Below are 23759 nucleotides of genomic sequence, written 5' to 3'. Positions count from 1 at the left end.
GCATGACCGCCTCGGAATCCCGTCATCAACGTGCCGCCACTGCAGACTCTCAACGTCACTCTTGCTGCGCTTTGCTCGCCTCAGAGAATCTACAGGATTGTCCTTTGTCATATCAACACTCAATTTCTCTTCTTATTAGGTTTTGCAGCGTAGAGACTTCAGGCTCTGGCCGCTCCACGTCAATATTTGCTTGGCTACTAAGTCCTATGCCTCTATTACATTATTCTTGACTGATCGCAGCACTTCCTCCCTCCTGAATCTCTCCTTTACGCTCAACACTGAGAGTGCTAACAATAATCTAATACTGTGGTCAAATCCTCTAAAGAAGCCTCCATGTTATCACGACACAGCTCCAAGACTGCATAATCGTGTAATGATATAATAGTAAAGTCTCGAGCAGCTAGACATCGTCGACACGTCAAAGACTCGAGGAAGAAGAACGCGCCTCCCCAAAAGGTAAGCTCAACTCTAAAATATTACCACCTACATCGGGCTTTCCTAATCCTCCCAAGAAAACCTTCTTCGACCTCCCGGAGAGATCAGAAACTATATCTACCACCTCCTCATCTACGCCAGCCTCTCCCCAGAGTTCCAAGCCTCCCTCAAACCAAAAGACCCAATCCCCATTCCCATCTCCCACGCCGTCCTCTCCCTCCAGCCCATCACACGAGCCTGGGACGCCGAGTTCCTCAGCCGGCCCTTCGCGCACGGCGCCTCGCTCCGCATCAATGCCATCCCCGCCGCCTGCCAGCGGCTCGAGCTGGCTTGGCTGACGTCGCAGACGCGCATGCAGCTGCGCGGCACGACCGACATCCTCGGCTCCTTCGGCCGCCCTACTAGCGCTTCGACGCCCCCCCCGCCCCCCCCGGGCCTCGCCGACCTCCGGCGCCGCTACCATCTGCGTCTGCTGCTGCGCCGTCTGCACCCGCTATGACCGGGACGTTGTCCTGTTCGACTTTCGCCCCGTGCTGGATACGCTGGTTGCGGCGTGTCGGGCGTCGTTCAATTTGCCGGTTCTTCACGTCGTGGTAACACAAGAGGGGAATTGGTTGGGGTTTGAGGGGAGGAGGTTTTTGGCGCCGGGCGCGGCGAGGGATTTTGTGCTGAATACCGAGGACTATCCTGGTTATGCGGTCGGGAGGTATTTGAGGGAGGAGGCGCCGGATGCAGCGATGACGGTGAGGATTGTGACGCTTTCGAATCCGGCGGATGAGGAGGAGTGAGTAGGACTGGTTTATTGTAGGGGAGCGAGGGCTTTGGTGAGGAGTAATTGAGGATAGGAGGGGATTGCAGTGTGTTGAACTCTGGTGGGAGAGGAGAATATTGGCATAGCATAAAGGAAATGTTTTAGCGGATGCAGGTTACAGGACACAACTGGAACTGGACGATGTGGACTCATGGAGACTTTTAGTGTAGGTAGCCACGTACGGTAGATAATGGAATATGCCACCGGATTGCTCTGAGATCAATGCTTCAAAATTTGTGTTTGTGAGGCTCTGCGTATATTATTTCAAAGTTTTTGAAATTATACAATCTCCATTGATTCCGGGGCCTCCGGATTTTAGGATCTCCAACCCACGAAAAATGATTAGGCTCAGGCCGTATGTACTCATAGACCAATTTTAAGGAAAGACTCCAAAATTACGGGGTATGTAGATAGCTTCAGCAACTCTAAAGGAATTGGGGTTGTTTTTTACGAACTTGTTGAAGCTCCCTTTCATCTCACTATATTTAGTGAAGGTGAAGTGTGTGAAAACACCGGCAGAGTGGAAATGGTCATATAGAAAGTCTTAGTAGGAAAGCCGTTGATGTGATTCAATTCCTATCTATCGAATTGTGAAGTTGTAAAGCCCAGAGAGCCAAACGTCTAGAGCCATCTACACGCAATGCAAAGTGATTCTTGGGCTGTCTACGCAAGTACCTGGGTAGCTGAGAGGTTCAGAGAATTCATCAAAACCGCGGGCAATCCGCACCTTGAAATTAAGGAAGAGAAGAGTAGTGAAATGGGGGAGGTAGTCAGGTTGATTATTGTAGTGAGAAAGGAAGGGAATATACGCGAGGGGATAGAAGACAAAGGGAGCTCTGGAACAAGTCGTTGTAGGATAGGATTGTTGTTGGGTATAGTCATAAGGTGTTGGAGACATTCAGAACCTTTCGAACAGCCACCAATTACTGCTCCTCCCACAGCTTCGTTGTTCCGATCAACACACTCCTTCAACTCAAACTTAAGACCTCGCCCCTTCATGCAAATTTCCTGACGATCTAAACTCCGTTGACATTCGTATGCAAAGTCTGAATTAGCGCCAGCTCCAGTGGCTGGAGATGGTCAGGACCTACGTAGCTGAGCCCCGAGTAGCAGGTTCGTCAGGTAGCCTCCATAGGTTCATGCGGCATCTGCTCAGCTGGGTCTTCCGATTGACTACGTATGTGATTCGCGAAATCGAAGTTCAGCACAAAGCGCTTCGTCTCTCGATTTTGCTTTCCTACATCCTGTAGTTAGCTAATGATATTTATTACTAGAAAAGGCATCTACGAGTTGCTTGTACACGCTGAATGTGTAGTGTTTTTGATTCCAACATCCTCGAGAGCCTTTCCAAGCTTTTTGATTGAAAGCTTTACAAACTAACCGGTTGCTTCTCCGTTGATAACTTCCCTAAACTGCTCTAGTGAGCGAATAATCTTTCCCTTTCCCGATATACGAGCCATGAGCTCGGCCTGACGCTCCCAGACCTGGATGCGGTAGTCGTTAGCTCTGTGGATAATACTACCCTGGGCTTTCAGCTTCCCGGCTAAGCCTTTGCGGCGGAGCCTCATGTCTTCATTGAATCTTTCCATGTCGCCCTCAGCATCGTTCAGTTCCTTGTAGAGAGAATCAAGCTCTGTCTTGAAAGCTTCGATTCGGCTGTGCACTGATGTTACCACATGACTCATCCTTTGACGCTTTCGAGCATCGTTTGGAGGGTCCGAATGAGCCTCTGCAGTGTTAGAATCCCTTTGTGGGCGCTTTGAGGATTCGGAGAGCGAATCTGCTGACTTGTCTACTACAACTAATTTGGCTCGCAGGGTGGCGGATCCAACATCGCCCATGGTGGTGTTCGGCGGTGCAGTGTCATCGGTGGAGTTGGATGGCGACCCGTGTCCCTCGGATTCCAGAGCGTCTCCAAGTCCGGATGGAAGTTCGACTGGTAACCCGAGAGCCTGCTGCTTTTCGACGTACTGCTTGATCAGATCTGCCGTTGCTTCCGCCTTCGTCTTTTTCTTACGTGTTGTAGGTGCTCGCGATTCTGCAGTCTCCCCAGTGAAGACATAGTCCGGGAATCTGCCTGGTTGAGTGGCACTGGCAAAAGTTGTTTGATTGTCGTCCTTGTATGCTGGGCGGCCTCGGTTCGGCCTTCCTCGCTTCATGCGCCCCGAATTGTTGTAGTCCATGCCCCAATATAACTGTTTCTCACGGTTGGTATATGCGCTGGAATTCAATATTGCGTAGGCGGCTTTGTCATCAAGGTAGACATATCGGGGAGGCTCGTTTTCGCCAATGGTGATGTCTTCGGGAACATCCCCTGCAAATAGCTTCCAGGTCGGGTGCCCCCTCCCAAGGTACTGTGATTTTTCGAAAAGTTCTACGTTGGGATCTCCGTTTCCGTCGCCGGGACGCCAGATGGCACGCTCAACCTTGCCGTCCCACATCATTGGGCGTACGGGAGGTAGAAGCGCAGGCTTTGGACGAGGTGTCGGGGAGGTTTTTGGCATCTTGTCCTCAAGTCTTGCAAAATTAAAATCCTTAGAATTACTACACATGTTGTGGTTAGATTTGTTAGTGACTTTAGATAGTTGGGTACGTTCATGCGCAAACGAGCTTTTTGAAGAGACAACCCCCTTCAGTGGCCTTTCTTCATTGAAGGTTCTGCAGTTTAATAGACATGACCCATAGCGATTCTAAGGAGGGCTCATGAACGGATAACCCAAAGTTTCAGCAATGGTGTGAATACTCACATGAAAATATATGGAAAGTCGACGGAATTATTTCAATGATAATACAGGTAGAAAGTGATTTAAGGAATGCTTGATAGGAAGAATCTGGGATGCTGCACGAGCATCCACTAAAGAGAGTGGGACAGATGAGAAGAGAAGATGAGACCTGGTTAGGAAAAGCGGGTGGGGCCGTTCTGATTATTGCAGAGGGCTCGTGGAAATCCAAATGTTAGTAGCGGAGGGGCAAGGAGGTAGTGTGCTTTAAGGAGAGACAATTTCGGATTTTGATGAGGTCATGAATGGAGGGCTTCCGTTGAGGACTGCGAGAATTGAAAGGAAGATGCACCGTTGCTAGCGTAGATGTGTGGGAACGTGTGGGGAATGAATTGGTGGAGGTTGCAAAAGTAAAATACCCCTGGAAATTGCAACAGCGGATTCGCCAGAAAATAAGTCTGAGATTTTCAAGTTGAAGAATTTGGTGAATTGATGTGACGAGATGAGAGTAGATTTGAGGGAGTGAAGCCAGGCCTGGAACAATTACCATGATAGATTAACGTTGATATTAGTTTCTCAGGCTTCAGGTCATGCCAATAATGTTCTATGTTTTTGATGCTCTTACGGATATTTTCGAGTTGACTGTTGATATCCTGGGTGTTAATGATGGAGTGGACTCGGGTTGAAGTTGATAGCCAGCGAATCACATTTGCCGCCAAGCTCTTTCCATCGCCATCCCGAAACACCATCGAGACGTTCAGCCGCCACACCAACCTCGATTACGCTCGCAAGGAAGCCAGACAGGCATCAATTCCTACAGAATCACGAGGCGTCTTGGTCACCATGCTCCCAAGGCATGCTCCCTCGCCTCAATCGCTGTGCGCTGTCTCTCACCGCGTCCTTCCGTCCGCCACTGCAGTATCACGTCTCTCTACCGCCACATCCTCATTACCGCAAAACAGGACATTCGCTACCGTCCAAGAGGGTGCACCGAAGAGGACATATGGAGGGCTGAAGGATCGGGATAGGATATTCCAGAACCTTTACGAACACCATGGAGCGGACTTGAAGAGTGCCATGAAGTATGGCGATTGGTATAAGACTAAGGAAATTCTACTGAAGGGCCATGATTGGGTTCGTCTTCAAATTTTAAAGATGCGGGAAACTGAAATTTTGCTGATAATACGATTTAGATTATTTCTGAGATCAAAGCTTCCGGCCTCCGAGGTAGAGGTGGTGCTGGGTTTCCCTCAGGACTGAAATGGGTAAGATATTCCCGAGAAAGCTTCAATTTGATGCAGACTGACAATAATAGTCATTCATGAACTTCAAGGACTGGGATAAGGATACCAAACCCCGCTATCTGGTCGTCAATGCTGATGAGGGCGAGCCTGGCACCTGCAAAGACCGCGAAATCATGCGTAAAGACCCACACAAGCTCGTTGAAGGCTGCCTCGTCGCCGGTCGCGCCATGAACTGTACCGCTGCATACATCTATATTCGAGGAGAATTCTACCAAGAAGCTACGGTCCTTCAACGCGCGATCCAGGAAGCATACCAAGCTGGTCTTATCGGTAAAAATGCTTGCGGGTCGGGATACGACTTTGATATCTACATCCACCGTGGTATGGGTGCATATGTCTGTGGCGAGGAAACCTCTCTCATCGAATCTCTGGAAGGCAAGCCGGGCAAACCACGCCTTAAGCCCCCGTTCCCTGCCGCTGTCGGTCTCTTTGGATGCCCCTCGACAGTCGCCAACGTTGAAACCGTCGCTGTCGCCCCTACCATCTGCCGACGAGGTGGTAGCTGGTTCAGCTCCTTTGGTCGCGAGCGCAATTCGGGAACTAAGCTCTTCTGCATTTCAGGTCATGTCAACAACCCCTGCACTGTCGAAGAAGAAATGAGCATTCCTCTCCGTGAGTTAATCGACAAGCACTGTGGTGGTGTGCGCGGCGGTTGGGATAACTTAAAAGCCGTCATTCCAGGTGGCAGCTCCACCCCAATCCTGCCTGCTCACATCTGCAACGACCAGCTCATGGATTTCGACGCGCTTAAGGATTCCCAGTCTGGTCTTGGAACTGCCGCCGTCATCGTCATGGACAAGTCAACCGACGTCGTCCGCGCCATTACCCGCCTCGCTAAGTTCTACCACCACGAATCATGCGGTCAGTGCACACCCTGCCGAGAGGGCTCGAAGTGGACGCACCAGATCATGCAGCGTTTTGAGAAGGGCATGGCAAGGGAACGTGAGATCGACATGTTACAGGAGTTGACTAAGCAGGTTGAGGGGCATACTATCTGCGCGCTGGGCGAGGCTTTTGCTTGGCCTTTGCAGGGTCTGATCAGACATTTTAGGCCAGAGCTGGAGGCACGAGTGAGGGACCATGCGCAGAAGACCGGTGGTGAGGCATTGGCGGGAGGCTGGGATCATGATGCGGCTAAGAAGGGACTACTAATTGCGCCGGGACAGTAGTTGAAGGACAAGAATAATGTACAATGACTTGTGTTTCTTTTGTGATTCTAAGTCTGGTCGCTGAATTGTGCATAGTTATCTCAGTGAAAAGACTTCTTTTTGGAATTGCTCATCCGCCAATAATGAGTACTTTGAAATACGTGATTAGGGAATCAAGGTGCTTGCGAAAATGCCCTCCATCCCAGACTCCGCCCAAATGCACCTTGAACGTGGAAATCAATCTTGCATCCACCTTTCCCGTAACGCCATTACCAGAGAACCGTTCAACAGCTCCAGGCCTAAATGCCGCCAAGTGGTACACCAAAAACCCCTTTCCAAATGCAATAACCAAATTCATACTAATAGAAGGCAGCATGCTTATCCCAAACAGATGGCAACGAACTCCTCCTTACTAATCGCTCCATCCCCATCCATGTCAAACTCTTCAATCATAGCCACTAGCTCCTCCTCCTGCAAACCCTCCCCTAACTCTCTAGCCACGCGCCTCAAATCTTGCAGCGAAATCTTGCCCTTCCCGCCCTCATCAAACAGGTCAAATGCCCGCAGAATTTCCTCTGTTGGATCGCGCGCGAGGATGCGGCTCGCCATGAGCGTCTGGAAGGCCTGCAACGGCAGCAAGAGGCGCGGCGGCGTCGGGAACGCGGACTGAGGTTGAGATGACTTCGTTTTGGAGTTGTTCGGGGGGGAGGTCGGGGATGGCACGCCGTGGGTTTGCAGGATTGAGAGGATTTCTTGCTTTGGGAGATCGAAGCCGAGCGCTTTCATGGCGACTTTGAGCTCGTGGTAGTCGATGTGGCCGTCTTTGTCGAGGTCGAAGAGGGCAAACTGGATGAGTTAGTTAGGATTGCTGTCGAGGTTTCCGGGTGGGCAGGCGAAATTGGCGGGAGGGATAGTAGGATAGGGAGCTCTTACGGCTTCGTTGATCTCTTCCCGCTGCTCTTCACTCAGCTCCGCGAGCTGGTTTTGCCCCGCCCGCTCCGTGCGTTCCCGCTCAGCGCGGTCGGCTCGCTCGCGCTCTATCCGCTGCGCCTCGCGGTGCTGTTGCGTCGTTGTCGCGGCGCTGCCGAAGCCGGCGGGCGTGTTAAACGTGTTCTGCTGTGCGGAAGTGGATGCGCCAGCGCGACCGAGACCGGTGTAGGGTCGGGAAGGGAAAGTCGGGTGATTGGAAGAGGTGGCCATTGAGTGGGGAGAGCGCCTGTTGTGGAAGGGGGTGCTCGCTGGATAGATGTTGAGGGCCGGAAAAGTGGTCAAGATACGCTGGTTTCCGAATCCTGGCCTGGTGTGAGAACGCGTTTCTGGGTGATCGCGATTCTCGTGAATCTTGGCGCTCGTCTAGAGCCGTTTCGTTTCGCGGCTAGGACGGAAGCGGACGGAATTGATATTCCCAGCTTTTGCTACCAGAGGGAGGGGGAACAGGATTTTGCTGCGCCTTCGAACTGTGCGCACAACTTTCAGCACAGCGTGACTCTTTACGCGGAGCTAGACGGCTGTAATTCATTATAGTCCGACTCATCACCTGAAATTCATACTAAAGACCACAAAATCCGCCACAAGCCTTGATGGGGACGAGTGCCTGATGGTAGCCTGGCATATTTCGCGTAAAGACGAAGCTTTTTGGAACGTAGACAAGGCCTAGAAGATCTGCCAAGGGTTAAAGTGTTTCATGAGTTGCAGTCGAACCACTCTGGTTGAGGCTCAGAGACTCTTTCCGTGTGTTTTTCGGCAGGCAGCAACAGGCAGAAAGAAAAGTAGGGCAGGCAGCCGGCAGGCAGCCAGCACAGCAGTGGGATAAAGCTGAGAGCCCTTCAACTGGCTGGCTGCATTGGCTGCGTTGATTGCACCTACGGACAGAAAGCTTAATAATTGGTTTGTAGGGCAGTTTATCCCGTGGCTTAGACAACGAAGGGTCGACCAGCTGATCCACGTGACGTGAATTCACCCCCCAAATCTAAAGCTCGCCTCCTCTGCTCTACCAACTCATCCTATTCCTTCGCAGCCCAGCTCCGTCTCTCTTTCCCTCCTTCATGACGGCTATTTAATTCCTCGTTCCCGTCGCTCTATCGGCGAATCGAGCTCTCATTCTTCTCTACTTCTGCCATTGTTAGTGACGCTGCGCTTACAGCGTTTCTCTTCCTCGATTCCCAGCGCAACTCTTGGCGCGTTGTGTCGCGAATCTTCAAAACGCTTTTTTTTCCCACCATCCACCTCCCACCTCTCATAACTTCCTAATCGACAATCTTCTGCGGACAAACTCCTCTAGACCTACTCACCAACCCACCCTGCCATAGCAAGTCGCCAAAATGTCTGGTTTTGGCGGCTTCGGCGGCTTTGGCTCCAACAACAACCAGCCACCGCAGCAGCAGCAGCAGCAGGGTACCGGTTTCGGATTCGGGTCAAGCAACACCAATACTGGAGGTAAGTCGGCTTATTTCTTTCTATATGACAATTCTGTTCTGGCGTCACGGTCAACAATCCGTTCTGGACGATGAGCGCCATCGGGCGATTCGGAGCAGCGGCGTTAACTCGACATTCCGTGACATCCAGGCTTTGGGTCAAACACAGGTGGCTTTGGCTCGTCGAACACCACCTCAGGTGGCGGCTTATTTGGAAATACAGGCGGTGGCTTCGGATCTGGAGGTACGTCGATGCTTTGAGCAAGACACCAGCTATATCCTTCTGTTTCGCCATTTCGTCGGACTCTTCCTGGGCCTTCGCGGTGGATCGGGGTATCTGCGCAATTTACCAGATATCTATCGCTTCAGCATGACCCAAGCTTGGAAGATTTTTTCTGCCCACTAATTATGTCATCGTTATCTTTCGACACTTCGCGTGCTTGCGACCTTGGATTCTGGTTCACGCCTGTCGTCTTCATGCTCGGAGTCGTTGCTAACCTCTAACTCAAATCTAGGCTTCGGTAGCTCCAATACAAACACTGGTTTCGGCGCGAAACCATTTGGATCAACAACTACCTCCGGTGGTGGGCTTTTCGGCAGTGGTACATCAACGGCTGGGTCTACAGGATTCGGAGGCTTCGGTACTACAGCCAACAACACACCGACTGGCTTTGGAAGCGGCAACACTGGAGGGGGACTTTTCGGAGCACAGAACAAGCCAACATTTGGCGCTTCTGCCACTGGCACAACTGGTCTTTTCGGCAGCGGTGCTGGGACTAGTACTGGGACTGGGTTTGGCTCAAACACCACCACCGCACCAGGATTTGGGTCTTCAAACTCTCCCTTTGGCTCTAACAACCAGCCACAGCCGAATAATGGCACGGCCAGCACACCATTTCAACCCTTTACTGAGAAAGATGCAAGCTCGCAATCGCTCTATCAGACCATCACCTTCCAACCACCTTTCACGAACTACTCTTTGGAAGAGTTGAGGCTGGCCGACTACAACCAAGGTAGGCGATATGGTAATCAAAATGGCCAAGCAGGGGCCTTTGGGCAGAGTACCGGTTTTGGAGGATTTGGCTCCACCAATACCAATCCAAATACAAACACTGGGTTCGGGTCGAACACTACTACCACGACTGGAAGTGGCCTTTTCGGTAGTTCGAATACCAACACCGGATTTGGTGCAAGCAACACCAACACCGGCTTTGGAGGTGGTTCAACAGGGTCGACAGGATTGTTTGGTCAGAAACCTGCTACAGGTGGTCTTTTCGGCGCACCTGCTACTTCCAGCCAACCTAGTGGCGGTCTCTTTGGTAGCACCACCGGCAATACTGGGTTCGGTTCCGGGTCTACCGGATTCGGTGCCAGCAACACCGGCGGTGGTCTCTTCGGTCAGCAGAACCAGACTCAGAACAAACCTGCATTCGGAGGATTTGGAAACACTAACACAACTGGTGGCTTCGGTACTACAGGGACCACAGGCTTTGGACAACAGAATAACACCTCTACTGGAGGAGGGTTGTTCGGAAACAACGCCACATCGACTACCTCAACGTTCGGCAACAACCAACAACAAAACACACAGTCCAATCCGTTTGGAGGCAGTTTCGGACAGAACCAACAAACGCAGAATCAGACTCAGGGGGGAAGTCTTTTCGGCGGGTTTGGCAATAATAACCAGCAGCAACAGCAGAAGCCTTCGTTGTTTGGCAATGCAGGGGTTGCTAACACAGGGTCCTCTTTATTCGGTCAGCAAAACAACCAACCCCAGCAGTCTACTGGACTATTTGGGAATACTAACACTCAGCAACAAGGCGGTGGTCTCTTTGGCCAGAAACCTGCCACGGCTGGCACCAGCCTGTTTGGCAATACCGCTCAAAGCACAAACACTGGCGGCAGCTTGTTCGGCAATCTGAATGCCAACCAGAATCAGCAACAGAACCAAGGACCTGGCCTCTTTGGTCAGCAGAATCAACAGCAGCAGCAGAAGCCACTGTTCGGCACTTCCACCACATCCAACACCGGCACTGGAAGCGGGCTTTTCGGTTCACTAGGACAAAACACTACGAATAATGCGACCCAAGGCGGCTCCTTGTTCGGCGGCTCACTGCAACAACAGCAACCCCAGCAGCCACAGATGAATAATAGTCTATTTGCCCCCACCCAATCAACGGCGTCACTTACAACTTCATTGAATAACAACCCATACGGCAACGACGCATTATTCGCCAACCTCGGTACGCCAAATCCCAGTCCCGGTCCGCTCGCTACTCCTCTCTCAAGTAGCCAGAAGGTCAAGAAGAACGCCATCTTACCACAGCACAAGATCAATCCGGCTGCTTCTTCTCGCCTGATTACACCACAGAAGCGACCTGGATATGGATTCTCCTACTCGACGTATGGAACCCCTGGCAGCGCTGTCAGCAATGCTAGCCCGGGTGGCTTCTCATCCAGTCTACTGGGTGGGGGGAGCCTAGGACGATCGCTCGGAAAGAGTTTCTCTACCAGCAACCTACGGCAAGGCTGGACACCTGAAGACAGCATCCTCGCTCCTGGCGCCTTTTCAAACAATGGCCGCTCTTTTGCTGCTTCTGGGAACTTGAAGCGTCTTAATGTCAATCGTTCTATTACTGCTCGGGCACCTCTTTTCGGAAATGACGCCGAGGCTGCTAGCCCAACCTCGACGAGGAAGAGCGTCAGCTTTGATCCAAGCACCACTGGTGGTACGGAGACCAACGGTATCACTAATGGCACAACAGCAAACGGCTCAACCAGCACTGCCTTGGTTCGTACCGAGACTGAGGAGTCCTCTCCTCAGCCAGATGAAAGGTCTTCACGCTCGTCCTCTAGGTCTTCTGCCAACAGCTCCAAAGCCAATGGCGCTCCTAGTCGGCCGGAGATGGAGCAAGTTACAGGCAAAGAACTTGCTGTTGTTCCTGAAGATGGTTCTCCATCTGGTCCATCAACAGCTGCACAGTCTGCCGCTGCCGCTCGGGAGAAAGCCCGTTCAACTCAGACCGACCAGGTTCCTGGGGAATACTGGATGCGTCCATCCCTCGAAGAATTGCGGAACATGACTCCTCAACAACTTAAGAAAGTATCTAGATTCGCAGTCGGCCGCGAAGGCGTTGGAAAGATTGAGTTCCAACCTGATGTCGATCTCTCCAATATTCCCATCGATAGGATCATGGATGGAATTGTCAGCCTCACTGTCCGTAGCGCCACAGCATACGGTTCAGACACTCCAGTTCCAAAGCCACCACGAGGCAAAGGCTTGAATGTCCCTTCTATCATTACGCTGGAGAACTCCTGGCCTCGTTCTCGTGCTGGACGTTTGCCAGTTCATGAGAAGCGTGGATTCCGATTTGATAAGCACATTGAGCGTCTGAAGCGGGTTACTGACACCGAATTCATCGCATACGAACCTAGCACAGGCACATGGAAGTTCGCAGTACAGCATTATACTACATATGGACTGGATTACGAGGGGCAAGAAGATGCTGATGATAGCTTAATGGAAGACAGCATGCTAAGTGCGCCTCCTGACACTCCAACACCACGGGTTCGCACCCCAGGAACTCGCGCCCCAGGCACGCGCACCGGCCAAATTTCTGGAGTTACTCAGGATAACGACTCGATGCTCAGTCCCACGCAATCAAGCCCGGATGATACTTTCGAGTTCAAGAAGGGGAAGCGAGCTCATCTGCCGGGAGGGTTTGGTGACGAGCCAGTTTATGATGAAGACGAAGCGGACGATAGTATCAACACTACGCAATCTTTTTTAGAGGAGCGCTCCGTGGGTTCACTCAATGGTGATCATGCCGAAGATGAAGACATGTCCGAGGAGAGTGAATCAGAATCGATCAAAGAACAGGACATGGCGGGTTCCTTTTCTGCACCGATTCAAACCATGGAGCAACCATCCGCCAAGGAGACTAACCGGTTCAACGAATCGGTGAAACCAAAGTCTATTTTAAAGGCTAGTCAACCCCTTTGTTCAATCATGGGAACGCCAGGAAAGGGAAAATTGATATTTGAAGAGGATTGGGCCGACCAACTCCAGCGCACAGTCAGTCCGAAGAAGCAGGATCGACAGGCACTTAGAGAGACTCAAGGCACGGTTCTGAAAGAGCGAGACGAAAATGTTCCAAAAATGTCACAATCCATTAATAACGGCAAACCTTTCGCTACGAGCATAGACTTGATGAATTCTTTGTTTGGTCAAGACACAGGCAGAAAAAGCGTGGCTCAGTCTAAAAAGGGAGCAGGAAGGGGCTTCGAGGTTTGATTCCACCATCCTTGATTTACTTGCATCGGTTTTTGGGCGGGCGGCAGGCGTACCTACGGTTCTCTCAACGAACAGATTGTCGGCCGGGTTTATAGATGCCCACGCATGTATGTAGCACAGAATGATTAAGAACAGATTTGCTGAGTATATTGTGTCCTCTAGTTGCCTTATGCGAAGAAACCGAAGACCGTCGACGACCTCCAATACATGGATCCGATGGATAGGAGTTTCCACCAATCTAATAAGCCGAGATGGAGCGCCGACGGAATACTTGCCTACGCTACCTCAGGCAACGTTCCTTCCATGGATGATGGTATCCTGCGGAGCCTGAAGGGTTCCATCGTCTCTGAGCATAAGGACATCAGATTCGCCAAACTTGTGACGCCTGTTGATGTGAGCAGTGATCAATTTTGCCAACGAGCATTCGTACTGATAAATTTTAGGCTACGCCAGATACACTTCACCCACAGAAGGAACACACCAAAATACAATTACAGGATGGCGTGCCGACTGCTACAGTTGAAGCCGACTTTGACTTTGAAGAGTTTGCCAAACGCGTAGCCATCGACACTCCAGAAGGTGTGCACGAGCAGCAGGTCTGGGAACTCGCCTCTATCCTCTTCGACGATTTCTACAACTTTCCGAGCGATGTCCCGCGTGAGCACTACGAAGAGCACAAAGAACGCTACCGCAAAGACAAGCTTTCTGAGTTCTGGGAGTCTCTAGTGTTTGACGATGCAGAGAAGCAAGTGCAGAAAACGAAGTCACCGGAAGACAAAGCGGTTGCCTACCTCAGTGCCCACAATATCGTCGACGCATGCCAGACATTACTTGGCAGCAGGAACTTACGTCTCGCGACAATGGTTTCCCAGATAGGAGGTGACGTTGCAATGCGGCAAGACATGGCAGCCCAGATCGACGAATGGCGTCATCTGGACGTCCTCTCGGAAATGGACGACTCTATCCGCGCCATCTACGAGCTTCTCGCCGGAAACTGTGGCAAGTGCGAAGGCAAGCTCGGCGACGGCCGCGAGAACAAAGCAGCAGATTTCCAGATCGCATCGCGCTTCGGGCTGGACTGGCGGCGAGCTTTCGGGCTGCGACTGTGGTATGGCACGCTAACGGACGAGCCCATCCATATGGCTGTGGCGCAATTCGCGGACGATCTCCGCGAAGGTCGCGAGTTAGTCAAGCCGGCGCCCTGGTTCGTCGAGCGCAATGTCAACATGGGCTGGGACGACCCGGCGCCGGGAACGCGCGAGGATCTGCTCTGGGGGCTCCTCAAGCTGTACGCCGCGCAGCGGCTACAGGTGCCCGCGAACGTGGAAGACATCCTCGCGCCGCAAAACACGTCGGGGAACCCGCTGAACGCGCGACTGTCCTTCCAGCTGCTGCATCTGCTGCGAGCGCGCGAAGCTGACGCCGACGACGAGCGCCGCGTGCACCTCCCGACGGCCCGCAGTAGTAGTAGCGGCGCGGCGCTCTCATCCTCTTTCACAACCTCAACGTCCTCAGCCGCAGCCAGCTCGCCCTTGGGCGCCGCAGACCCGCTCGCCGCCCTCGCCGACGCCCTCACCCTCACCTACGCCAGCACGCTGCACACGCCCCAGCACTGGCCCACCGCGCTGTACGCCTACACGCACCTCTCCACCGCGCCCGCGCGCTCCCACCACGCGCGCGCGCTCCTCGCCCTCTTCGCACCGGCCTTCGACACCGCGCCCACGGACCCGCTCTTCCGCGCCCTGACGACCGACCTCAGCGTCCCGCCGCCCTGGCTCCACGCCGCGAAGGCGCTGCAGGCGCGCGCGCGGGGCGACCGCGCGGGCGAGTGCGCGCACCTGCTCGAGGCGGGCGACGTCGCGGCCGCGCACGACGTGCTGTGTCGCGCCGTGGCGCCGGCGGCGGTGGTGGCCGCGCGCGAGTACGACGCGTTGAGGGAGCTGCTAGGGGGTTTTGAGAGGCCCGCGGGGAGTCGGGTTGATGATGGTGGCGGTGGGGACACGGACGTCGATATCGCGATCTCGGATGCCGCGTCTGTTGGTACGTCGGGGACTGGGCACGGTGGTGGTGGGAGGGCCGCGAGCGAGGTTGAGGGATGGGCGGCTGGCGGTGGGATTTATTTGGATTTCATGCACCTGCTTGATCTGGAGAATGGAGGCGCGGGTGCGGGTGTGGAGGGCGACGCGGCGGTGAGGCGCGAGATGGCGGTGCTGGTGAAGCGGTTGGGGCGCGCGCTGGCGAGCGTGGCGCGCGGGGGGCTTGAGGGAAGGGGGCTCGAGGAGAGGGTGGCGTTGGGGGAGATTGCGGGGGTGGTGGCGAGGGTGGAGGGAGGGTGGGAGAAGGATGTGAGTTTTCCCTATTGTTTTTTCTTTCTTTTTTTTCTCCTCCCCCTTTCCCTATTTTTATGGTGGTTCTGGTGGTTGTGGTGGCTGTTAGGTAAGGAAGAGTTTGCTAACTTTTCTGTAGAGTGCGGAACGCGCGAAGGTCCTCAGGCTGCCGCTTACGGAGGATCGCTGGCTCAGGCATACGCGCGAGTTGAGCGTCGGGTATTATCGTGCTGTGCTGGCGGCTGCGCGGTGAGTCGAGTCGAGTTGTTGTGATAGCATTATGCTTTTCCGCGGAAGGAGAAGCTTGGGGGAATAACAGGGAGAGTAGGGTGGCTTGTAAGATACGTATATTTGGGGCTTTGAGGGTGCGAAGGGAGCGCGGTGCAATTGTGTTCGGAGATAGTGGAAAAGGGGAAGGATGATGAGGATGCAGAAGCTCGTATAGGAACATAGCTAGGGTAATACACAATTAGATATACTACCGATGATGCTTAATCGTGTCGAGACGTAAGATCCCTTGTAGAAATTCCTTTTCTTGCAGGTTGGTGTTGCTACTTTGCCACTACCACTACCATAAGATGACGAGCATGTAAAGTTCTAGTGGACGTGGGATTGGTTAGTTTTTGGAGCAAAACCGAGAATGCTGAGGAGGTTCCAGGGCTAGCAATTGGTAATATTGGTTAGTTTGAAATATACAAGATATGCTAGTTGGGGGATGCCTTTGGTGCTGTGGTCTTAAAAGTAGCTGAAAAAGTCGATTGTTTACTCCTGGAGCAGCAGTATGCTTCTTTAGGCAATAAGCTAGCTATAAGAAGGCTAGCGCGGTCATAACCCAGGGATCGGTCAAAACCCCGGTTACCTACGTTAAATATTACCTAGGTAATAAATTCCGCCTGCTAGTTCTTCGCTCTGCATTTAGCTATCTAATAAAATCACTTATAGCTTGTTCGTATGTAGCTAAAAGTCTACTAAGCTACTAGGCAGTATTTAGTGCCTTAAATCTTACTCCAACCTCTCTAAACTTCCCCGCTTCCGTCTATCCCTATCCCTTAATCCTATGCTCCGCTTTTCTAGCTACTATACATGATACGAAAACTTCCTTAGCCCGCGTCTTAGTGGACGCCCTGGGTGTCCCAATGTTTTTATACAATACTAAGATACGCACAAACAGGAGCTGAATTCCATTGGAATTCGGCTCCAGGACGGGCTTCCTTTAGCAACCATCCCCGAATTGCACTGGAGAGGTTCGAGCCTAAAATAGGGTGGGATATCGCTAAACGGCCAGCTTCATATCAGCCATTACGCGGCCATCTCCGGGAGTTCAGAATCCTTAAGCTTCTTCCAGGCAGTTGGTTAGACCAAATATGCTGCGAACTTCATACCGCATCGCTGGATGAAAAGCCTGAATATGAGGCTGTATCGTATGTATGGGGCAACTATTCATTAAAAGGTCAAATCAGACTGGATGGGGAGAACTTCTTAGTGACATCAAATATGGAAGCAGTGCTTCGGAGGCTTCGACACCGTGAGAACGCCAGGTCTTTGTGGCTCGATGCAATTTGCATTGATCAAATAAATATAGAGGAACGAAGCCTCCAGGTTACGCTATTACGAGACATCTTTCTGGATAGTCAAGCTGTCTTGGTTATGCTGGGAGAGGTCCAGGGAAAGCTCATTGACGACAATACAGTGTAGCATAATGATACGAGAGACGACTCTACCCTGGAAAACGCACTAAGAAGCTTTAAAACTCTGGGACATGTGCCGTTTGCTCTGACACACACCCTGGAGCCAGACTACGCGCTGGGAGCATTTTGTTTTATCCGACTACTTGCTGGAGGAAAACACTTGGACGAAATACCGTTCCTTCGGGACCAGCCTTGCCGAGAAAATGTATTCGGGGCCATAAGCTCCATGATGCAGAGCCCTTGGTGGAGTCGCATCTGGGTAATCCAAGAACTTGTTCTCGCACCCCAAGCTAGCATATTCTATCGACACTTGACGGCGCCGTGGAGTATGGTTGCCAATGCTGCAGAGAATTATGAACGCCACAGATCAAACAGTTGTCGAGATTTTCTAGCTTTGCTACCGCGGCCTGAGGTTGGTACTATAGCCCATTTCAGCCAGACAGTACTTGATTTTGATCAAATGCGGCACCATTGGAACCAGGGCTCACAAACGAATCTTCTACAGCTGCTATGGCGGTTTCGTTCGCGTAAAAGTACGCATCCTGTTGACAAAGTCTACGCTCTGCTTGGCTTAGCAAATGCCTGGGGTCGTCGTCGACCGATAGTTCCCAACTACACACTGACTTTAGATCAAGTGTATCGACAAGTGGTTAGAGAGTTGATTGGAGTCACGAACTGTCTTTCGGTATTGAGTGGAACATTGGAGAAGTCAGAAACATTGGAGAAGTCAGAAACATTGGAGAAGTCAGGAACATTGGAGAAGTCAGGCCACCTTCCATCCTGGGTCCCAGATTGGCGCACTTCAACAGACCCTCTTGAATCACAGAGACTTCAGCGCACCGATCTCTATAATGCATCAAATGGAAAGATGCCTTCTATTAGACATCTCGGTGACGATGTGCTGGAGACTGCCGCATCCAAGATTGATGTTGTAGATGCTGTCTCGGATGTTATGCTGTATACTGGAGAACCCGACCAACAGAAAACGTTTCGACAGTGGTATTCCCTTGCTGGGCTTGACTGTGATCCTGAAAGGCCTTACGTTGCTGGGGGTACTTTGATTGATGCATATTGGAGAACCTTGTGCGGAGATTCAGTTTTCAACGGTGAAATTGGGGGAGATCATGCTGTTAATAAGAACTGCTATTCTAGAGCAGGTCCAGAATACAGTTCCTTGTATGGTTTCTGGTCACGCGTCCCGAATACCTCCAGCCCAAGCTTGCCGGATTTTGCAGACAATACCGGAGCGGATTCGGTCCTCGACACTGTTGGAAGTGCTAAACAAGAAATTGATACAGCTCATATAGACCATGCAATCAGATCGGCAACGGCAAACCGGAGGTTTTTCTTAACTAAAAGTGGATACATGGGCATTGCACCGCCTTCAACGCTCGTCGATGACAAAGTATATGTGTTTTCGGGTGGCCGAACTCCATTCATTGTACGGAAAATAGACTTTGATCCAGGCGAATCATTTTACCACACTCTTATTGGTGATTGTTACCTCCATGGAGTAATGGATGGAGAAGCACTAAGTCGGAATGACGGAAAACAAGGGTACATCTCATTAAGGTAATAGTGTGGTGTAGATTGGACGACGCCTAGTGTCTTGGCATTTTCCTATATTTATAGAGCCTTTGGCTTCCTTCCTTCTTACCTTCTCCTTATATATTACGACCCTACCAGTTACCGGAAATACACTCTTTTCTTTCTTTCTTACTAACTGCTCTACTGACTGATTACGACCGACCGACCGACCGACCGACTGACCGACAGACAGACAGCACTGTGACTTTCCCATCTTAGAGAGGTCGTACCCTCCCACAATAGTAACTAAACGTACCTATTCAGACATAGCAATAATCATATAATCATAATCAGCCGCTCAATTGTGATTTTATTGTATAGTTATAATGATTACCTATATTTAACGTTAAGATCTGATTTTTGGTGTAGTCAGGGATGCATATAATCAGTGCAATCATAATCAGACTATAGATTTTATAAGCTTTGCAGTGTAGGAGAATTGAATGAGCGACTTGATTGTAAATGGAGGTCTAAAGGGTCTATATATATACATGAGGAAGGTATAGATAATGAGATAAGAAAGGGGCAATTGACCGTGTCATCGACCGAGTCAGTGGTCGAGTCGGTGGCTTGAATCGGTGAACGAGTCAAGGTGAGCGAGTCGTTGAGTGAGTCAAGGGTAGGCTCAACAGAGCACTAGTAGTCGGTTACAGATTTTGATTCTTATATAGCCACCGCATCTGATTCTAATTAATTATACACTGATTTCCTAATTAGGTAAGTAGGTATAAATACAGGTAGATGGTTGGAAATTAACTTTAGATGATATACGCGGTGACGCGTAGGCGCGTCTATATCAATACCTTTTTTTAATAAAGCCCGCACGGACGTTTTTGGATATAAAACAGCAGGCTTGGCACTTTTTAGTTAGCGCCGACTATACAGTAAGAAAATTAACAAATAACTTCCTTAACACTAAAGCTTTATCACCACATTCTATTCCTACCTGTTCTTACCACGGGTGATTATATTGATTATAAACCTGCAATCATAATCAAAAGATTAATTTTGATTATGATTAATTAGATTATATAGTAATCATAACTTATATAACTAATAGAACTATTATTTGCATACCTGGGTGCAGTAAAAGGCTCTGCGGGGCTTACCTAGATCTTCCTACTTGCCCAAAAGTTCGTGATGGCCTCTTAGTGTTCAGGAAGGCTCTCAAACGCTCGTCTTCCTTATTTAACACTTGAATATTGTCAATATTACTGTCGCCCGTATCGCCAAGTCCTTCCTTAATATTCAAGACCTCAGCCACCACCTCTGGCGATGTAAAGCCACCCGATTTAACGACTTCGCGGATCCAGCTCCTTCAAGCACTCCGTTTGTTCAGCTATCGTGGCTCCAAGCCTACATCGCGACCGTGATATCCTTCGCCGTATCGAAGAGTCTCATCCTCGTGCTCGCGTCGTCGTTTTGGGGCGGGTATACTGATTTTGTGGTGAGGGTCTATCTCAAACTCACGCCTAACGCTAAGCCAGCTTGTCACCCCACCACAAAGACCATCAATCCTCCACAAAGCGATAGAGGCAGAGTTGAGAAAAAATCGGGGAAGAGAAGGTAAACTAGGCAAAAGACCAGAGAGGGGAAGGAATAGAATAGAGCTATAAATTCAATTGTCGGCCTCAAAGATTAACAATATACTCTAACTCCTCGCCCCTTGCTCAGATGCATCATGCATGCCCTTTGCTTAAGCAAGGAATGTGCCCTCCTATAATTAACCCCTCGTGGCACGTGGCAACCGGGTTCACTCTGGGAGCACAAAGTAAGCATGGTCATATTACGGTCTCACAATCTTGCAATTCTGGCATTCGCCAAGTATGGGGCTCTAGAGTACTCTTTCAATTGTTCCATTTCAATCCAATTCTCATCTAAGAAAAAAAGCTATAGATAAAAGATATAGGGTAGTAGAGCGTTATAGTCTCGCCGTCTTGTACAAAATATATGCAGAATAGATGCCGCATATAAAAATAATTAGCCGTAAAAGGGGGAAAAGAAAATAAGAAAGAAGATGGAAGCCTCCACTGCAGAGACGCAGCCAGCAGCCATAGCCGACCTGATTCGCCCATCCTCTTCCCTCCCCCCCCCCCCCCGGAACCAAACCGCAAAGTTTCCAAGTGAAACAGATTCAGAAGACGCCCATACCGACGCTAAAAGGCAGTGTAAAGATTATACAGAGAAATTTTTCCATTCTCTCCACCTCCCCCCAACCTCCCTTTTTCGTCCACCCGAAAACGCTGCCCGCCTGAGCACTCTACCACCCATCTCCGAAAATCTCCTTGGGGCTCTGCACCGCATCGTCGGCCGTCGCAGCCTTCTTCCCGCCAGCCTTCTTCATAGCCTTGCGCTCGTGCTTGTTCACTAGATGCGGGGTGACGGGCGTGAGGGGGGTGAAGGGCATGTAGGGGCTGTAAGGGGTGGGGGGCACGCCGGTGCGCGGGGTCTGCAGCGACAGGTTGTCGCGGCGGCGGTCGAGATAGGTGGTCTTGGTGGACGAGAGCGAGGAGGCCGAGTCGTTTATCGCGCGCAGCGGCAGCGTGTTCGTGCTGGATGCCGCGCTCTTGGTCACGCTGCCTACCGCGGGTGGGTTGCTGTACGAGGACCCGCTGCGCTGCGGCGCCGGTCGCGGCAGCGGCTGCACTTTGTCTAGCACTTCGTAGTTGTAGTCGCCTTCGGGCGAGGNCGGCGTGAGGTCTTGGGGNGGGGGGGGGGGGGCGGGAGGGTTGTAGAAGCGGGGAGAAAGCGGGGTCCGCGCTTCGTCGTGGAACGGCTCTCCGGGGTATTTCTGCAGCGGCGCGGAGATGCGCAGGCTTCGTAGACCCAGGCGCGTCTTGCTGCTTGCGGAGCCGATGGAGGAGGTGCGGCTCTTCTTGGTGAGAATGCTACGCGGGCTCGCGGGTGGGTTGTTGCTGCGGGGCAGAGGCGCCGTCGGCGGTGGGTTGTGGTAGCTTGGTGGGTAGATGGCGTGGACGGGGCTTTTCGGACTGGTGGGACTGGCTGGGTTGGTGTGAGATCCCCGTCTGGGCATTTCGGCACTCTTCGTGTCGAGCATTGGAGGCTTCTTAGGGCCGGGAAGGAGGGCTGCTTGCTGTGCGTGCTGCTGTAGTGGGCTTACGGGGCTTATGTCCTCCTCGCTGCTAGAGGTGATACTAGCCTTCTTAGCATCGTGGTCCATGACGGCGGCGTATAATCGCTCCATCTCTTTCTGACGCTTGTCCTTGTCCATATCTACAATTGACTGGTCGAAGGAAGCAATGCTATGAACCGCGGGACTGGTGGGACTCTGAGGTAATGGGCTGTTCGGAGCAGAGGGTTTCCTGAAGGGCCGCTTGAACCAAGAGGCAGCGGAGCGGGATGAGGCTGGTGATATAGGAGTGATTCCAATCTTCGGGTCGCCCTTGACCGTCTGGAGCTCCAGGGTACTGGGGGTTTCTACAGTCTTTCGTCTCATCTTCCTGCCGACGGTGACGAGCAGAACTCCCCAGAACAGTACGGCGAGAATGTAGGCCCCGAGAATGCCACAGATCTGAGCGGGGAGGAGAGCTTTGTTTCTTGAAGCGTGGGCGGAGAGGGGTGGACCGTCCTCGGGTGACGGGGCAGGGGCGTTGTAGATGAGACTTGCGCTTACCGAAGTGGCAAGCAAGGGGGGAAGCAAGAGCAATATAGAAGACCTGCTCACACTGCCGACCATGATTTTCGCTGACCGGTCGCTGCAACGACAAGTGCGACGTGCAGTGAAGCAGGAGGTGAGCACGCGGAGGGCAGCAATCGGCAAATATGGGACAGGAGGGGAGGCTTGTCTATGTATATCCACACAGCGGTCTACAAACCGGCCAGCTAAGCGGGCCGTTTTAGGTGATTTTGGACCAGTGACGGGCGACGACGGCGACTGGGGCCGCTGATTGGGGTGTGCCCCCTGTTGCTTGGGCCAGGAACCTGCAGCCTTTAGCGCTCGCTGGGACCAGCTGAACTACGCGATAGGGCGGGCAGGTGGAGCATGCGGAGCATGCGGACAAGGGCCGGGCACGAACCGGCAGCAGGACGGCGCGGGGGACGGTCCGGATGTTTGGTGAGTTCTTTGTGATTCCCTGCAGCTGCAGATCAGCCTGATGCAGTCGATGCGGTGGATGCAGAGGATTGCAGCAGATGCTCGATGGAAGGAAAGAGCGGAGGCTAACTGTGCATCTTTATTCGCGGGCGAGGGAGCCATCGGGGCGTGGGAGGCTTCACTTATGCCACCGGGCCAGCCCACATCACGCCTGACAGGCCCGGCCAGTGGTGGCCTGCCTGCTCTGCAATATTAAGCGCCCACTCAAGCCAATCGCCACGCGCGTCACCTTTTGAACCGTCATCGTCACCTTTGCCATCACAAGTCACAGCGAAAAAGAAGCGGTTTTCTTCTTCACACACACTTCACGCACGACTCAGCTACTGCGCGAGGCCCACCATACGGATCTGTAGGATAAGACGTCTCTGCATGAGAGATGCATGATCCGTCTGTTGATAGGGCTTTTGATCCTTTGAGCGCCCCGTGCGGCACACGCAGCACATGCGGCACATGGCAGTGCAGTTTGGCAGCTCAGCCCGAGCAGTCGATCGTCTCCGCGTTTAGAACAGCGTGTTTATTCGCAATAGTCTGGCTGAAGAAAAAGGAAACACGTTGCCTCAACAACCCCCAAAAAACCTAGGGGAAACCGGTGACGCCGCGGAGCCATGGCAAAACCAAACTGCACACTGGAAGATATTGAATCCGCAAGCGCCTAGCTGCCATTATCACCGTACCTTCGCATTGCGTCCGCCAGAGCCTCGCCAGGTTCCTGATACTCCTTGATAATCACAATGTCACGCTCACTAGATAGGCAATCGAAAGAGCCCCCAATCCGCCAGACGAATTGGTGAGACTGGGCCTATAAGCCGAAAACACTATAGAGACGCCGGCGTTGGGTGGCCTCAGAGATACGCCTATCACGCATTGTCTCCTTTTCACATTCTCTCCCTCTGAGTTGACTTCATGCCTTTCTCCTG

The 23759-nt window shown here is 51.9% G+C and overlaps 7 protein-coding genes across 7 annotated transcripts; 3 read left to right on the top strand and 4 right to left on the bottom strand.

Annotated features, from left to right (window-relative positions):
- Window positions 1-324: 324 nt before the first annotated feature.
- K441DRAFT_96200 (uncharacterized protein) lies at window positions 325-1129 on the bottom strand. The gene has a single exon (XM_067654565.1). It carries the CDS (start codon window positions 896-898, stop codon window positions 419-421), a length of 480 nt encoding a protein of 159 aa, XP_067509710.1. The 5' UTR covers window positions 899-1129; the 3' UTR covers window positions 325-418.
- A 1182-nt stretch (window positions 1130-2311) lies between these two features.
- On the bottom strand, window positions 2312-3999 carry K441DRAFT_96004 (uncharacterized protein). Its single transcript, XM_067654564.1, has 2 exons — window positions 2628-3999; window positions 2312-2483 (listed from the first exon to the last, which is right to left on the bottom strand). The coding sequence occupies exons 1-2, from the start codon at window positions 3796-3798 to the stop codon at window positions 2365-2367; spliced, it is 1290 nt and encodes a 429-aa protein (XP_067509709.1). The 5' UTR covers window positions 3799-3999; the 3' UTR covers window positions 2312-2364.
- Window positions 4000-4809: 810 nt separating this feature from the next.
- K441DRAFT_534019 (NADH-ubiquinone oxidoreductase) lies at window positions 4810-6439 on the top strand (the record flags this gene model as incomplete). Its single annotated transcript, XM_067642313.1, has 3 exons — window positions 4810-5100; window positions 5160-5231; window positions 5282-6439. 3 exons carry the CDS (start codon window positions 4810-4812, stop codon window positions 6437-6439), a joined length of 1521 nt encoding a protein of 506 aa, XP_067509708.1.
- A 178-nt stretch (window positions 6440-6617) lies between these two features.
- Window positions 6618-7705, bottom strand: K441DRAFT_95970 (EF-hand). The gene is made up of 2 exons (XM_067654563.1): window positions 7352-7705; window positions 6618-7264 (listed from the first exon to the last, which is right to left on the bottom strand). Exons 1-2 carry the CDS (start codon window positions 7616-7618, stop codon window positions 6797-6799), a joined length of 735 nt encoding a protein of 244 aa, XP_067509707.1. The 5' UTR covers window positions 7619-7705; the 3' UTR covers window positions 6618-6796.
- Window positions 7706-8708: 1003 nt separating this feature from the next.
- Window positions 8709-15891, top strand: K441DRAFT_651008 (uncharacterized protein). The gene is made up of 6 exons (XM_067647129.1): window positions 8709-8854; window positions 8984-9076; window positions 9348-13120; window positions 13289-13519; window positions 13570-15471; window positions 15593-15891. Exons 1-6 carry the CDS (start codon window positions 8740-8742, stop codon window positions 15704-15706), a joined length of 6228 nt encoding a protein of 2075 aa, XP_067509706.1. The 5' UTR covers window positions 8709-8739; the 3' UTR covers window positions 15707-15891.
- An 882-nt stretch (window positions 15892-16773) lies between these two features.
- K441DRAFT_718785 (uncharacterized protein) lies at window positions 16774-18717 on the top strand (the record flags this gene model as incomplete). Its single annotated transcript, XM_067654013.1, has 2 exons — window positions 16774-17112; window positions 17149-18717. Coding segments are annotated over 2 exons (1908 nt in total), but the record flags the coding sequence as incomplete, so codon positions are not given.
- A 2092-nt stretch (window positions 18718-20809) lies between these two features.
- On the bottom strand, window positions 20810-22425 carry K441DRAFT_692102 (uncharacterized protein; the record flags this gene model as incomplete). Its single annotated transcript, XM_067652536.1, has 1 exon — window positions 20810-22425. The coding sequence occupies one exon, from the start codon at window positions 22423-22425 to the stop codon at window positions 20989-20991; it is 1437 nt and encodes a 478-aa protein (XP_067509704.1). The 3' UTR covers window positions 20810-20988.
- Between the last annotated feature and the right edge of the window lie 1334 nt (window positions 22426-23759).

Source organism: Cenococcum geophilum (assembly GCF_001692895.1).
Source record: "Cenococcum geophilum 1.58 unplaced genomic scaffold K441scaffold_2, whole genome shotgun sequence".
Taxonomy (NCBI): Eukaryota; Fungi; Ascomycota; class Dothideomycetes; order Gloniales; family Gloniaceae; genus Cenococcum; species Cenococcum geophilum.
This window is presented reverse-complemented; position numbering and strand designations above follow the sequence as displayed.